The following is a 15,090-nucleotide window of genomic DNA, read 5'->3' as shown; positions in this document are numbered from 1 at the left end:
ATTCCTGGGTCTGGTTAGCACTCCTCAGTTCATCAAGCCCAGGAGCATCTTAGGTCAGGTATGTTACCTTCCTAAAGGCTGGGCTAGTCCATTCATTCATGGGTCCAAAGTGAGCTCATGCAAGAGGATACCACATGCCTGTTGGTGGCAGGCATCATCTAGTTCTAGCATGACCTTTGTATGGAAGTTTGGAAGGTGGAAGAGCTTCTATACTTGAGGACCACTCCCTTGTGCCTGGCACTATGCTGGATATACTGAATCTTGGCTTTTTCAGAAGTTGTTTGAGGTCCTTACATTTTAGAGGCAGTGAAAAAGTTGAAGGTTTAGTCTTCCGTCTTCTACTATGCTTCTGTGGCCAGTGGAAACAATTGACACTAGCCCCTGGGTGTGGCTCTGTTTTTTTTTTTTTTAATCGGTTTTTATTGATTTCAGGGAGGAAGGGAGAGAGAGAGATTAAAAAAAAGAAAAAAGAGCCCTCGCTGGTTTGGCTCACTGGATAGAGAGTCAGCTTGGGGACTTAAGGGTCCGAGGTTCGATTCTGGTCAAAGGCATGTACCTTGGTTGCAGGCACATCCCCAGTAGGGGGTGTGCAGGAGGCAGCTAATCGATTCTTCTCTCTCATCGATATTTCTAACTCTCTATCCCTCTCCCTTCCTCTCTGTAAAAAATTAATAAAATATATTTTAAAAAAGAAAAAAAAATTAAAAAAGAAAAAAGAAACATCAATGATGACAGAGAATCATCGATGGGCTGCTTCCTGCACGCTCCCCATTGGGGATCGGGCATGTGCCCTAACTGGGAATCGAACTGGTGACCTCTTGGCTCAACCACTGAGCCACACTGGCCAGGCTAAGAAGATTTTTTATTTATGATACTGAGCAAAGCATTTGTACAAGGAAGTCAGTAAGAGTTTAATGTCTGCCTGACTTTGACGGAGTGCACACTTCATGAGTGCTGATTGGGGATTATGAGACATAGGACCTAGTGGTTATAGAGGTTTTCCCAGTTTGGAGGTGGTTATAGATGATATTTTTAGAATGTTGGTCACCCGTTTAAGCTTTCTATGAGAGAAAAGGCAGATAAGAGAAAAATAGCTAAGAAAGGGGGAAGGCAATCTAAAAGCTAGAGGGAATTTCTCATCTTCCCACAGCCACTTGCTTAGAGAGGTTCAGAGTCCCTTGTACCTATTATGTCTTGTAGGATTCCTAAAGGATTTCTCTGAAGTCACCAATCTGGAATAATTAAATAGCACCAGAGCTAGTCTGATATACCTTGTGGCAGAAGGATTAAGCTAGCCAAACAGACCTTTCTTTGTTTTTTATTTTTAACTTTATAGAAAGTTCTGAATTCAAGTTCTAGCTTTGCCACTTTCAGGCTACATTAATTTTGGGCTCAGCTGTTTGAGACTCAATTTCCTAATCGTTAAAATGGGGGCAGTAAGCCCTGGCCAGTGTAACTCAGTGGTTGGGTGTTAACCTATGAACCAGGAGGTCACAGTTAGATTCCCAGTCAGGCCACATGCCCAGGTTGTGAGCTCCATCTCCAGTAGGGGTGTGCAGGAGGCAGCCAACTGATCTGTGATTCTCTCAGCATTGATGTTTCTCTCTCTCCCTTCCTCTCTGAAATCAATAAAAATCTGTTTTTTAAAAACGGGGCAATAAAAATGCCTGCCTTATAAGATGTATGAATTAAATGAAATAATGTAAGTAAATTGCTGAATGTCATGCTAAGTACCTCAAAGGCACTCTATAAATGGTTCATTGCAATTATTATATGATTAGCTTTATAAAGAATGGTAAAATATGGTTTTCTGGAGTATAGTCCCATACTGTCCTGCCAGAGCCAAAACTTGAATTCTTTCTCTCCTTTGGTTGGCACCTTTTCCCCTGCTCTTGGAAAGGACCCAAGGACATTGATTTTTCTACTCACATCTCCTCTCCTCCATCTGTCTGACCCAGCTGCCTGCAGTTAAGGGCAGACTTGCTCTGGCACTCAGTTCAGGTGACTCTCCTCCCACTTCTGCCTTAGCTGCTCTCTTTTTTGACCCCAGCTTGACTTCTCATTTCTGGCCAGGTCACCAGTTAGGACCCATTAAGGTAAAATAATTTCCTCAGCTCTCAATTATAATTTGCCTGAGAACTAAGTGATGGTTCTGCTGTGTCCGCTGAGGTTTTGCATGATCAGAGATGGGCCCTGTTCATCCTTTCCTGTCTCATAGAGCTTGGAGCATATTAATATGCTTATTAATGCTTATTACATTTCTTTTAACAAGAATTCCCATTGACCATTGAAAGCAGGGCCATACATTACTGTTGTCATGTAGCCTTCAATCCCTGACGTCATTATATTTGTTAGAGCCATTATTTTGTTAAATTATGACAGGAGTTTTTAGAATAAAATTTAAATTTAATTATTTTAGAGAGAAGGAGAAGGAGAAAAACATTGATTTGTTGTTCTGTGTATTGATACATTCATTGCTTGGTTCTTGTATGAGCCCTGACCAGAGATAAGCCACAACCTTGGCTTTTCAGGATGATACTTTGACCAATTGAGCTACCCGGCCAGGATGTAAGATAGAATTTTTAAAAACCTATATGAAAGTCAGTCTTTTTTAATGTTCTTCTCCAACCCCAATCCAGCACATTCATTTCTTTGTCTACACTAAGCATGTCAAACTCGCAGCCCGCAGGCCCCATGCCTTATTTGGCCCATGTTAGCCTTTGAGTTTGACATGCTTGGTCTACACATTTGCTGTGAGGTTCTTGCCCTCACTTACAATATAGAAATCATGCCCATCTTTAAGACCACTTTGAGCCTTTTTACTAAGTGTGTAGCCCTTAGAAGGAAGGGTTCATGCAACCCTTTATTTATTTCTCCCTACCGTTCCTTATCTCACCTTTCCCTTGTATTTCCCTCTCATCTCACCAATCAGCCACTCTCTTATAGCTCATCTCATATGATGAATTTCCAGTCATTCTCTAGCCCTAGCTTATTAGCTGAATCCCAGAGTGACATTTTTAAGTCCCATTAGTAGTCTGTCTGGAACAGCCGTGGGCAAACTACGGTGGGCCATTTGAAATGAATAAAACTAAAAAAAAAAAAAAGATCGTACCCTTTTATGTAATGATGTTTACTTTGAATTTATATTAGTTCACACAAACACTCCATCCATGCTTTTGTTCCGGCCCTCCAGTCCACTTTAAGAACCCATTGTGGCCCTCGAGTCAAAAAGTTTGCCCACCCCTGGTCTGGAGCCACAAACTCAACCTGCCCAAAATGCAACTCTTGTTAGAGGGAAGTAGCCAGATCGGCCAAATCCCAAGATTTCTAGCAGAAGGATGTCGTCACAAATAACCAAACCAAGGACTCTATTTTAGATGAAATCCAAGAAAAACCTTCCTTCTTCCTGACTCCCTACTTCTGTTACTGAAACCATTGTACTTCCAGGCCCTTAGGCTCCAGCCTTTGGGACCTCTTCCCTCCCCATTCAGCCACTGTCCTAGTCATTGTCCTCAAACTTTACACTCTTGTCCTGAAACATGGTGTAGAGGTCTAAACCAGTCTCCCAGCTCCAGCTCCTTCCACTCAGGAGTACATTCGCACTTGCAGTACCTAGAAACTAGACTTCCTGATGTAAGCACACCCTACCTCACCCCCACCTTGCTCAGGCTGCCTCAGGATCCCCCCTCCTTACTAGTTTACATTACTCAGCATCATCTAACTGCCTTGCCCTACATCTGCTCACACTTCATCCACTTGGCGGAACCAGTTATCTTTGCATATTTCTACCTCAGTCTCCAGAAGGAATGGAACTTAACACATATAGTCCCCCATTAGATTAGATATTATAACTGGAAATATCGAAGTCTTGATCACTTTATAAGTTACTTTTACCTGATGAGCGTACCAAGACAACAGTGGAGCAGGGCGATGTATTACTACTCACTGTATTCTAATTCTTCCATCAGTTACATAATACATGATGGGGCTCAGAGAACTTCCTAGAGGTGCTTGCAAACCTCTGGTTTCAATTCTACTGTCACTACTGGTATTACTACTATTATTGTTATTTGTTAGTCCTCACCCAAGGATATTTTCCCATTGATTTTTAGAGAAGCCGGAAGGGAGGGCGAGAGACACACAGAGAAATATCAATGTGAGAGAGATACATTGATGGGTAGCCTCCCGCATGCACCTCAACTGGGTCTGGGGATCAACCTGCAATGGAAGTCTTGACCAGAATTGAACCTGTGACCCTTCAGTCTAGGGGCCGACACTTTATCCACTGAGCCAAACCTGGCTAGAGCTATTGATTTGAGAGCGGGAAAGAGAAACATCTATGTTGAGAGAGAAACATGGATCATTTGCCTTCCTACAACCTGGGCATGTGCCCTGATGGAATCGAATGACACTCCAGCCTCCTAAGCCACACTGGCCAGGGTTGCACTGCTGTTTTTTGCCCCCTAGTAGATGGCAAGCTGAGGGCAGGAACTGTCATGTTCACTTCTGCATCAAGTGCAGTAGCAGACAGTGGCCATCCAGAAATTGTCTCCCATTGGGAATTATGCATGGGCTTTCTTATATATTCTCTTGCTTGCTCAATTAGGCATGAAGCAGCAGCTTAACGTGTGTTTATCCCACGTCCACCCCTCATCCCAGCAGGAGCTACCTGGAGGCTCCAGTAAAGTACTGGTCCTACTTAGGACCAGTCTATCTTTAAGGGTGCTTGGAGAACTTACATCTGCTCTTTATTTTTTGCTTTGGCTGGGCAACTAAAAAGAGTTGTTCCTTCTTTAAGTCTCTAGGTCAGCCAAATGGGTAGCTCCTTTGAGGGCTTAGGTATTTTCATGTATTAGTTCACTGTCCCTGATAATAGGGGTAGTTAACTGTGTAACCTTGAGTACCTTGATAGAGCTGGACCATGGTGGTAGGAGTCCTGAGTCTTCTATTTTTGATGCTTGTCCTCCCTCACTCCAGGTTCTGCCTGATCAATGCAGGAGTCCTATACCTCTACTTCAGCAACTACCTACAGATAGATGAAGAAGAATATGGTGGCACATGGGAGCTCACGAAAGAAGGGTTTATGACATCTTTTGCTTTGTTCATGGTATGTGTACCTGATAGTTTTACAGCAAGTAGTGTCATTTCATGAATCACTCAAGGAGAGCCTACTGATTGAGTCACACTGTGATTGGGGTACCATTTTTTAAAAAGCTCATGAGGCTGGAGGGCATGTCCACTCTTGAGTCATGTTGTTCCAAAAGTGTGATATACTGTACAGTCTTGTGCAAATCCAGAGCCTATCATCAGCTTTACATCTGATTATCAACTCTGTTGCATATTAGAAACAACTAGGAAACTTTAAAAAATATATTCATAGCATTATTCATAATAGCTAACTTGTACAAAGTCATCACCTGATGGATAAATAAAATGTATATTCATACAGAATATTATTTGATCATAAAAAGGAATGAAGTACTGATACATGCTACAACATGATGAACCTTGAAAACATGCTAAGTGAAAGAATCAAGACAAAAGATCTCATGTATGAATCCATTTATGTGAAAATTCAAACAGACAAAAAGTAATTACCAGTGGCTGTGGGAAGGGGAAAGAGGGGAAATAACTGATAATGGGAACTTATTTTCCCATTATTCCCTAATTGAGAGAATCATGGATCGGCTGCCTCTTGCATGCCCCCCACTAGGGATCAAGCCCACAACCTGGGCATGTGCCTTAACTGGGAATCTAACCATGAACTCCTAGTTTATGGGTCAACACTGAGTCACAGCACACCAGCCAGGCATTGTTTTTGTATTAATTTATAGACCCTAGCCCAAACCAATAAAATAAAAACCTCTGGGAGGTAGCACCTGGGCATCTACATACCAGTAATACTTTTAAAAGTCCTAGATGCAATGGGCAGTCAGTTTTGAGAATCTGTGCTTTATACCATAAAGCACTGACAGGGTATAATGGTGATTTTGTTTTCACATTTATGGCTAAGCCTAACATCTATTGGCAGTACAGTCTGCTTTACCTGTTTTGTTTCTACATCTCTAAGTCCACTCCCTGGTGCTTAGTTTGCTGTATGGCAGGGTGAGAAGCTTTTCCAGGGTCCCTTTGGGAGCACAGGTGGGTGGCCCTGGGCTGTTATAGTCAGCTTGAGTTCAGTGAAATTATGCATTGGATAGCCCCTGGGAAGCCCGCATAAGAATGTGCAGACATTCTTATCTGACATTTTTGTTTTGTGGAATAGGGGCCTATTTTGACCAGGTGACCTATGAACGTTGCTTGTCTCCTCTCTAGGTCATCTGGATTATCTTTTACACTGCCATCCACTATGACTGATGGTGTACCGTCCCCACCTGCTCCCTGTTGGGTCCAAAGGACTCTCTTAGTTACAGCATGAAACATGATTATAGGGGCACCTCAGCCACATGGAACCTGGAAGACCCATGTTTCCTGGACCGAGAATCAGTGTGTTGGGCGTCAGTGTTTTCTGCAAGGGTTGTGACCTGAAACTTTTTAAAGAACCATCCACCTTTGGGAAAGCATTTCTAATTGTCCATCACCAATCATTTCTTCTTGGATACCATCATTGGAAACACTTGTTTGCAGATTGAAGCTGTCGTTTAATTTGATGCATCTCTGGATCCGGATGAAACATTAAATTGTCTTCCTCACTTCTCCATCAGGTGTACAATTTTTAAACTGTCAGTGGCATTTCAAGTCTTCCAAAAACAGTATGGCAATATGTGCGTGGTCCATAGCACAATATAAGCAGCATCTGGTAACAGTTTCCATTGTAGAATGTTTTCAGATACTTGAATAAATCAGATCTTTAATTGACAACTGTTGATGATACCTGGTAAAGCCTTTCCCACCTCACCTCTAGCTTGAGAATCTAGTAGGAACATTAGAAGTGGTGTCCTCCCACATCCATCCCTCTTCCTCTCCCTGCTCCTTTAGCAGCCCAAGCCAGGCTTCTTCCCCTTTATGGGTTAAGGCTGAAGTCTTAGCTTTGTGGAGAGAGGGCTTACCACTTTCTGATGCCCTAGTGCCCCTGCCCAGCACTGGGAGCTACACATAACACCTCATCACAGTGTGCTAGTCTCAGAAGGAGTCATTTTGCATTGGGCCACTAGATGGCAAGGCCAGTAAGGCTTGGCCAGGTCCCAATAAGTTGCAAAATGAAATAGCAATCTGAGAGCTACAACTGTCCAGAGAAGGGGCTTGTGGGGACAGTTGAGGACCTGGACTGTCAGACGTCCTCTCTGCTCTAGGGTTTGGGGGAGGCTGGACAGCCCAGGTTCTGCTGGTCTGGTGAGCCATCTATTCCCTCTGCTTTCCTGCCCCTTATACATTTTCTTCAAATGTTGTTTTTTCTTGATGTTAGTGGTGGTTTCTACCTTGTGGGTGGGGCTGAAGACTGGTTAGCAGGTGTATGGGGGGGAAGTTTGAATGGGACTCAACTAACAGGGGAGGAAGATGTGCTGGAATTCCCAAACTTGTGCACTGACTACATCAGACCCCAGAGGAAGCTGAGGCTCTTTGGAGCCGGTCTGTCCTTAAACTAGAGGTTGCAGGCAGGGCCATGGCACTGGGAGGAAGTATGCGACTTCTTAGGAAGGAACAAGATAGAGGTGGGACCTTGAATGTGCCTCTGTATCCCTGTTCTCTCCTCACTCAGTTCAGTCTTGCCTGTGGGGTGCACAGTTAGGCTGAGCTGCCTTGGGATTCTAGGTGCTACAACCTTGGCTCCCCTTTTGGCCTCTGGGCTTTGGCATCGTCCAAGGAGATGTCATCAGTCAGGCTGATGTAGGAGCTGAGGGCCTCCCGGAGTCCCTCGCTGATGAGAGATGCCTCCCCTGTGGCAGGTGCTTCAGAGAACAGGAGGGAGCTATGGGAGAATGGAAAAGAGCTGGGTCAAGGAGCCGTCTGCCCTGCATTCGCCACACAGTTCACCGTTTTTAATTCACTCCTGCTAAAAAAAATTCACAGTGGCTGTCTGTTTCCTATCAGATCAAACCAGAGCTTGACTTCTTCACTCGGGACTGGTACTCTTTGTTCTACCTTATCTTATCTGACCTTCCTTCCATTCTGGCTACCTTCATGTCCAGGCTGCCCATTGCATGCCCACTTTATCCTCCCTGCCACTGCCCCCTACCCACCTGATGAACCTAGGCTGTCCTCTAAGTACTCAATCAATGCTCACTAGCCCCCCAGTATCCCTGAAGTTGTCAGGTTCATTCTGGGTTGTGGGTTCCCAGGGGTAAAGCCTCACTCCCTTGTTCTGCCTTCATGGCCCAGGGTTCCCCTCACCTGTCCAGCGCTTTCCAATTGAGGGGTGCCCTCTGCACAGTCACAGGTAAAGGTATGTCCTTGCCAGGGACCGGGCCAGCTCTCCGCAGGGCACAGGGCTTCTTGAGAAGGCAGCAGATGTCATCCGCCAGCTCTGAGGAAGAGACCTAGACCCTTGACATCGGGTGACTCCAGCCCTGCTTTCCTCCCCAACAACCACTACCCTCACCAAACAGCTTTACACACTTGGCAGATTGGGACATGGTCTAAAAGGATTACAGCACAAGAGCCCCAAGCTGTTGGTCTCCTAGAGGCCAAGATGCAATCAAAAGTTATTCTGGGCTAGGTTCTGGGAGACTTAAATTTACTGTGGTTTGGGGTAAGTTGATGGACCTCTTTGAGCCCAGTTTCTGGCAAGGAAAGCACTTCGGGAAGAAAACTAAGGGATGCTCAGTATCTATCGCATGAGCAACCTCCCAGCAAACCCCTGATCAGTTTTCCCAGTTTTATTCTCCCCTCTACATCCTCCAGTGCCTGTTATTGCACAGGCACCAGAAAATGCTAAGAATCAACTTGAGCCGAAACCGGTTTGGCTCGGTCGATGGAGCGTCGGCCTGCGGACTGAAAGGTCCCAGGTTCGATTCCGGTCAAGGGCATGTACCTGGGTTGTGGGCACATCCCCAGTGGGGGATGTGCAGGAGGCGGCTGATCGATGTTTCTCTCTCATCGATGTTTCTGACTATCTCCCTCCCTTCCTCTCTGTAAAAAATCAATAAAATATATTAAAAAAAAAAAAAGAATCAACTTGAATTCCACAATAGCAACAGATTTGGGCCTAGTTCCTGTAGAGACAACTGTGCTTCCCACTGGGGCTTTGACTCGGAACTACCGTGGATGAGTTACTGGCCTGCACTCACACGTGGGATAAAGATAGGACTGCCTTGCCTGGATGGTGTGGTTCAGTGGTTGAGCATTGACCTATGAACCAGGAGGTCACTGTTCGATTCTAGGTCATGGCACATGCCCAGGTTGTGGGCTTGATTCCCAGTGTGGGGCATGCAGGAAGCAGTCGATCAATGATTCTCATTATTGATGTTTCTATCACTCTCTCCCTTTCTCAAATCAATAAAAATATATTTTAAAAAAAAGATACAGCTGCCAGTCTGTGTTTCTTGGCACAAGGACTGGCATGAGGGTAGGGGAGGCCCTTCTTCCATCTGTCTGGATATTCTTTAGCAGGTAAAGTGTCTAAGGATTCTCTGACCCCTTAAACTCACATCCCAGTCTACTCTCATGGAGGCAAGGAAAGGCCATACCAGAGTAATGGTCCACTAGGGCCTGGAGTGAGGGGAAAGTGAAGCGCGGCGAGATGTACAGCCAGCCATTGTCAAGGCGTTGGATCCTGTAGTGTCTGATCCGGTCCCAGGATGCAGGGCGGCTGAGGCGGACTGACAAGGAGTAACAGCCTAAGGAAGAAAGAGTCCAAGGTGGGACTGAGGTCCTGCTGGGACCTGGCTCTGCCCAAGTTAGCAGGAAGAAGAGATGAGGTGGCCACAGTGGATAGCCTTGGGTCCAGGCAGAAGAAATAGGCAAAGAAGGACAAAGTGTTGTTCTCTTGGTCATAAATGACAATATATAATAGGTACAACTCTTGTGAAATGAGATCATGAATACAGAGCCTGGCACAGTTTAAATGAACACTAAGTGTTGGCTGTTAGACTCAAGTGGGCAGAAGAGTTAGAATGTGAAAATGTGTCTGTAGATGTCAGCAAGGACATGGAGAAAGAGGAACCTCTTACCCTGCTGGTGAAAAGATGAATTAGTACAAGCCACTTTGGAAACAGGTGACATTAACTAGTTGAGCTGAACATGCACCTACCTCACAATCCCAGCAATTCCATCCCAGCATGTTACCTTAGAAATGCACGAGCAATATTCACAGCATTGTTTGGAAAATCCCCAAATTGTGAACAGCCCATAGGCACTCAGTAGAATGGTGGATTATATAATGTAAGACTGTAGAGAAGTAAAAGTTAATAACCACTACACATTTAAGCACAGATAAACCTTAAAAATAATGAGCTGAAGCAGGTAGTCACAGAAGCATACCTTCAGCATGATTCTATTTATATAAAGGTCAAAGGCAGTCAAGACTATTACCGAGATACATGTATGGCAAAGCTATGAGGAAAATAATGATTAACAGTGAAGCATGCAAGGGGCTTCTAAGGGATTGTACAATTTCTTAAGCTGGTAAGTAGACACCTGGATGTTGGTTTTCCCATTAGGCTTTAACTTATATAGGTACATTATATACATGCATGTGACAGAATTTTTCCTTTTTTTTAGTTTTTAAAATCAACTTTATTGATGTATAATTTACATATAATAAAATGCACATGTTTAAAGTGCACAGTCTGATAGGTCTCAACAGAAATTTTAATTTAAAAAACTAAGTAAAAAAAGCATATGGTTGAAAAATGAACACAGAAAAAAGACTATGTAAAATCATTATACTATGCAGATCTCCAGTAGTTTTTCATCAGATGAGGATGTATATGAGATAAATTGATAACTGTAAAGTGGGATTCATTTCTTAAATCAACACTTCATCAACCAAATGGAAAGAAGATGCTTAGTGAAATAATAATCTGTTATTACTATCATCTAATGATCTAACGCTATCTGTAGCTTTCATTTACTGAGCATCTACTATATGCTTTATATGGATTTTCTCATGTTATTCTTATAACTACCCTATGAGGTAAGTACAATTATTCCCTCTTTACAGATGAGAAAACTGTGTCACAGACAACCTGGAAGAAGAGGCAGTAACCCTGTCACTTAATCTTTTCCTGTGGAATGCTAATAAAAGGTGGGAATGAATACCAAACAATAGGTACTATCAGTTCTAGGAAGTGTTTATTTTGAGGAAGTATTAAATGCTCCAATTAAAAGGCAGAGATTTTCAAACTGGATTTTTAAAAAGCAAGATCCAACTGTATGATAAAAATACTTTGAATATTAAAACCCAGACTAAAAGTAAAAAAATGTATCATGCAAACATTAGTCACAGGAAAGTAGAGTGGTAATTGATATCAGACAAAGTAGAATTCAAGATCAAGAAGATTACCAGAGATATGAGGGATATATCAAGAAGACATAAAAATCCTGAATTTGTATGCACCCAATTGCAGAGATTCAAAATATATAAAGCAAAACTGACAGAATGAACAGAAAAAAATAGACATTCATGATTATAATAGGAGATTTCAACATTCCTCTCTGAGTACTTAATTGGACAGAAAATCAATAGGGATATACTTGTAGAAGACTTGAACAATACAATAAACTATTTTTTTTAAAATATATTTTATTGAGTTTTTACAGAGAGGAAGGGAGAGAGATAGAGAGTTAGAAACATCGATGAGAGAGAAACATCGACCAGCTGCCTCCTGCACACTCCCCACTGGGGATGTGCCTGCAATCAAGGTACATGCCCTTGACCGGAATCGAACCTGGGACCTTTCAGTCCGCAGGCCAACGCTCTATCCACTGAGCCAAACCGGTTTCAGCTACAATAAACTATTTTGACTTAATTAACATAGAACACTGCACTTATCAACAATATACGTTTTCTTTCAAGTTCAGATGGAATATTGAGATAGACTCTAGACTGGGCCATAAAAACAAATTTTAAAAGATTGAAATAGCCCTAGCCGATTTGGCTCACTGGATAGAGCATCAGCCTGGGGACTGAAAGGTTCCAGGTTTGATTCCAGCCAAGGGCATGTACCTTGGTTGCAGGCACATCCCTAGTAGGGGGTGTGCAGGAGGCAGCTGGTCGATGCTTCTCTCTCGTCAATGTTTCTAACTCTCTATCCCTCTCCCTTCCTCTCTGTAAAAAATCAATAAAATACATATTTTTTAAAAAGATTGAAATAATTAAAGATATGTTTGCTGACCACAGCAGAATTAAATTATGAATTATAATAAAAAGACATCTAGACAATCCCCAAATACTTGGAAATAACCCAGGTATCAAAGAAGAAATCACAACCATAATTAGAAAATATTTTAAATAAAAACAAAAACTTGTGAGCTCAGCTAAGTCAGTACTTAAGGATACATTTCTAGTTTAAATGTTTACATTGGAAGAAAGGTATAAATAAAATAAAATAAGCTTCCACCTTAAGCGATAAAAATAAGTAGAAGGAAATAAAGCAAAAATAAAATGGAAAACAATAAAATTAAAAATCAAATGTTGATTCTTTGAAAAAGATTGATAAAATTGATAAACCTCAAAATAGACTGATCAAGAAAGAAACAAAAAGGTTCTGGCTGGGTAGCTCAGGTTGTGAGAGTGTCATCCCCATACACACGGTTGCAGGTTTGATTTCTGGTCAGGGCACATACCTAGGTTGTGGGTTCTATTCCCATATGGGAGGCAACCGATCAATGTTTCTCTTTCACATCAGTGTTTCTCTCTCCTGAATCAATAAACATGTCCTCAGATGAGGATTTAAAAAATCATGAGAAAAGAATCAACCAGCTGGTGTAGCTCAGCAGTTGAGGTCATGGTTCACATGCCCAGGATTGCAGGCTCCATCCCCAGTGTGCGGGTGTGCAGGAGGCAGCCGATCAAAGATTCTCTCTCATCATTGGTGTTTCTCTCTCTCCCTCTCCCTTCCTCTTTGAAATCAATAAAAATAATATATTTTAAAAGCATCAATAATTGTATGAATAAGAGGAACAACAAATCTCTCCTCCACTTCCTCTCTAAAATCAATTTCAAAAATTTTAAAAGCCCACAAAAACACAGATTACCAATATCAGGAATGAAGAGAGGACATCACTATAGATTCTACACACATTAGAAGGATAATAAGGGCATATGAGCAATTTCATGCCAGTAAATTCCACAACTTAGATGAAATGGAGACTTCCTTAAAAGACACCAATTATGAAACTGACAGAAGAAATAAAAATTTTGAATATTACTATATCTGTTACATAATTTGAATGAATAATTTTCAAATTTCCCACAAAGAAGACTAGATCCAGATGGTTTCACTAGTGAGTTCTTGTCAAACATTTAAATAAGAAATAAAACCAGTTTTACACAAACTTTTTAAGACAATAAAGATCGACAGAACACTAAAATCTCTAAAAATCAGGTGAATAAAAAATCTGATGAACAGAATGAACTGGTGAATATAATAGAATCAGGGGCATAGAAAGGGAGTGGACTGACTATTCTCGGGGGGTAAAGGGGTGTAGAGGGTGCGGGAAGAGACTTGACAAAAATTATACACCTATGGATGAGGACATTGGGGGGTATAAGGGCAGAGGGTAGGGTGAGAACTGGGTGTAGGGGAGCTATGAGGGGAAAAAAGAGGAACAACTGTAATAATCTTAACAATAAAGATTTAATTTTAAAAAGATACAAAAAAATTAAAATAAAAATAATAAAACTCTCGATAGAAAATTAAAAAAAAAAAGCCTAAGTGACTCTTAAGACTGGATGATTGGATGACTGGCTGGTAGCTATGACATGCACTGACCACCAAGGGGCAGACACTCAAACTCCTGCAGTCCCTCCCACAGCCAGCCAACTTCCCAAGACAGCCCCAATCGCTGGCCAGGCTGAGGGACCCCATCCGTGCACAGATTCATGCATCGGGCCTTTATAAATAAGAGCCTAAAGACCATTTGCCTGCAGGGGCTCTTCACTTACTCTGTAAACTGGGAAGAACCTCAGACTGAACTCTCAGGTTCCCACACTATGCCTGCTTATTTACACAGTAAACCACTGCAGGGAACCCCTGGTTTTGTCTTTCAACCAATGGACTGAAACCTGCCCTGTCCAATCAGAATTGCACAATTAGCCCTAGCTGGTTTGACTCAGTGGATAGAGTGTCAGCCAAACTGAAGGATCCTGGGTTTGATTCTGATCAAGGGTATCTACCTTGATTGCAGGCTCAATCCCTGGCCGTGGTCTGGGAGTGCGTGCAGAGGCAACCAATCTCTCACATCGATGTTTTTCTCTCTGTCTCTACCTCTCCCTTTCACTCTCTCTAAAAAATCAATGGGAAAATATCCTAGGGTGAGGATTAACAATAAATAAACACACAAACAAATAAAAAGAACTACACAATTATATCTTCCTTTGCATCTATACCAACCAATAAGAACTGTCCTATACTGATTATTCAACAATCAAAACACACAGTACTGACCAATCAGAACTGCATAATTCAGACCATTCAGAACTGTATGAATTTGGAAACCTAGTTTGCATAAAATTAGACCAATTGGGAACTTTCTCTATAAAAGGTGGCCTCCCTTTGTCTGGGTAGAGTGTACTTTCAGTTTCCACTGGAGCCTGCATTTCTCTGGTTTGCAAACTGTTTCAACTGAATAAAGTCTCTTCTTTCCTGCACTTTTCTGGATATTTTTGATGAAATTGGGAATATAGCAAAAATGTTCTCACCACTTCATTCATACTAGAGGTCCTGGTCAGTAATATAAGGCAAGAAAAAGAAATAAAAGACATATGGATTGGAAAATAAATTGTATTTATAGACATGGTGATCATCTACACTAATAAAAGAGAAACATGGTAATTGGCGTACAACTGCTACCCTTCCCATTGGCTAATCAGCGAGATATGCAAATTAACTGACAGCCAAGATGGCGACCGGCAGCCAGGCAGCTTAAACTGAACATGATGCTTGCTTGCTTCAGTGACAGAGGAAACCAACTTCCACGCCTCCCTTG

At 42.3% G+C, this 15,090-nt stretch overlaps 2 protein-coding genes and 1 long non-coding RNA gene across 4 annotated transcripts in view; 2 read left to right on the top strand and 1 right to left on the bottom strand.

Annotated features, from left to right (window-relative positions):
- Nucleotides 1-6,861, top strand: part of LOC102751334 (chromosome unknown open reading frame, human C20orf24) — a 7,208-nt gene extending 347 nt beyond the window's left edge. The window contains exons 2-3 of the mRNA XM_006764519.2: nt 4,978-5,107; nt 6,316-6,861. Of these exons, the coding sequence (XP_006764582.1) occupies nt 4,978-5,107; nt 6,316-6,357 (172 nt within the window). The 3' untranslated portion in view covers nt 6,358-6,861. The remainder of the gene's footprint in view (nt 1-4,977; nt 5,108-6,315) is intronic.
- LOC107183212 overlaps nt 1-15,090 on the top strand; it is a 25,855-nt gene that overhangs the window by 3,728 nt on the left and 7,037 nt on the right. Inside the window, exon 2 of one of the 2 annotated variants that reach the window (XR_001514002.1) lies at nt 12,905-12,926. This is a non-coding gene — a long non-coding RNA (uncharacterized LOC107183212). Of the gene's footprint in view, nt 1-12,904; nt 12,927-13,708; nt 13,717-15,090 lie in introns of both variants that reach the window. The other variant, XR_001514003.1, reaches the window with a different exon arrangement.
- Nucleotides 7,629-15,090, bottom strand: part of SLA2 (Src-like-adaptor 2) — a 23,039-nt gene continuing 15,577 nt past the window's right edge. Inside the window, exons 6-8 of the mRNA XM_006764517.2 lie at nt 9,627-9,776; nt 8,332-8,464; nt 7,629-7,909 (exon numbers count right to left, since the gene is read on the bottom strand). Coding sequence (XP_006764580.1) covers nt 7,756-7,909; nt 8,332-8,464; nt 9,627-9,776 — 437 coding nt within the window. The 3' untranslated portion in view covers nt 7,629-7,755. The remainder of the gene's footprint in view (nt 7,910-8,331; nt 8,465-9,626; nt 9,777-15,090) is intronic.

This window comes from Myotis davidii, unplaced genomic scaffold (genome assembly GCF_000327345.1).
Source record: "Myotis davidii unplaced genomic scaffold, ASM32734v1 scaffold38, whole genome shotgun sequence".
Classification (NCBI taxonomy): domain Eukaryota; kingdom Metazoa; phylum Chordata; class Mammalia; order Chiroptera; family Vespertilionidae; genus Myotis; species Myotis davidii.
The sequence above is the reverse complement of the archived record's forward strand: the minus strand, read 5'-3'. Positions and strand labels throughout refer to the sequence as shown.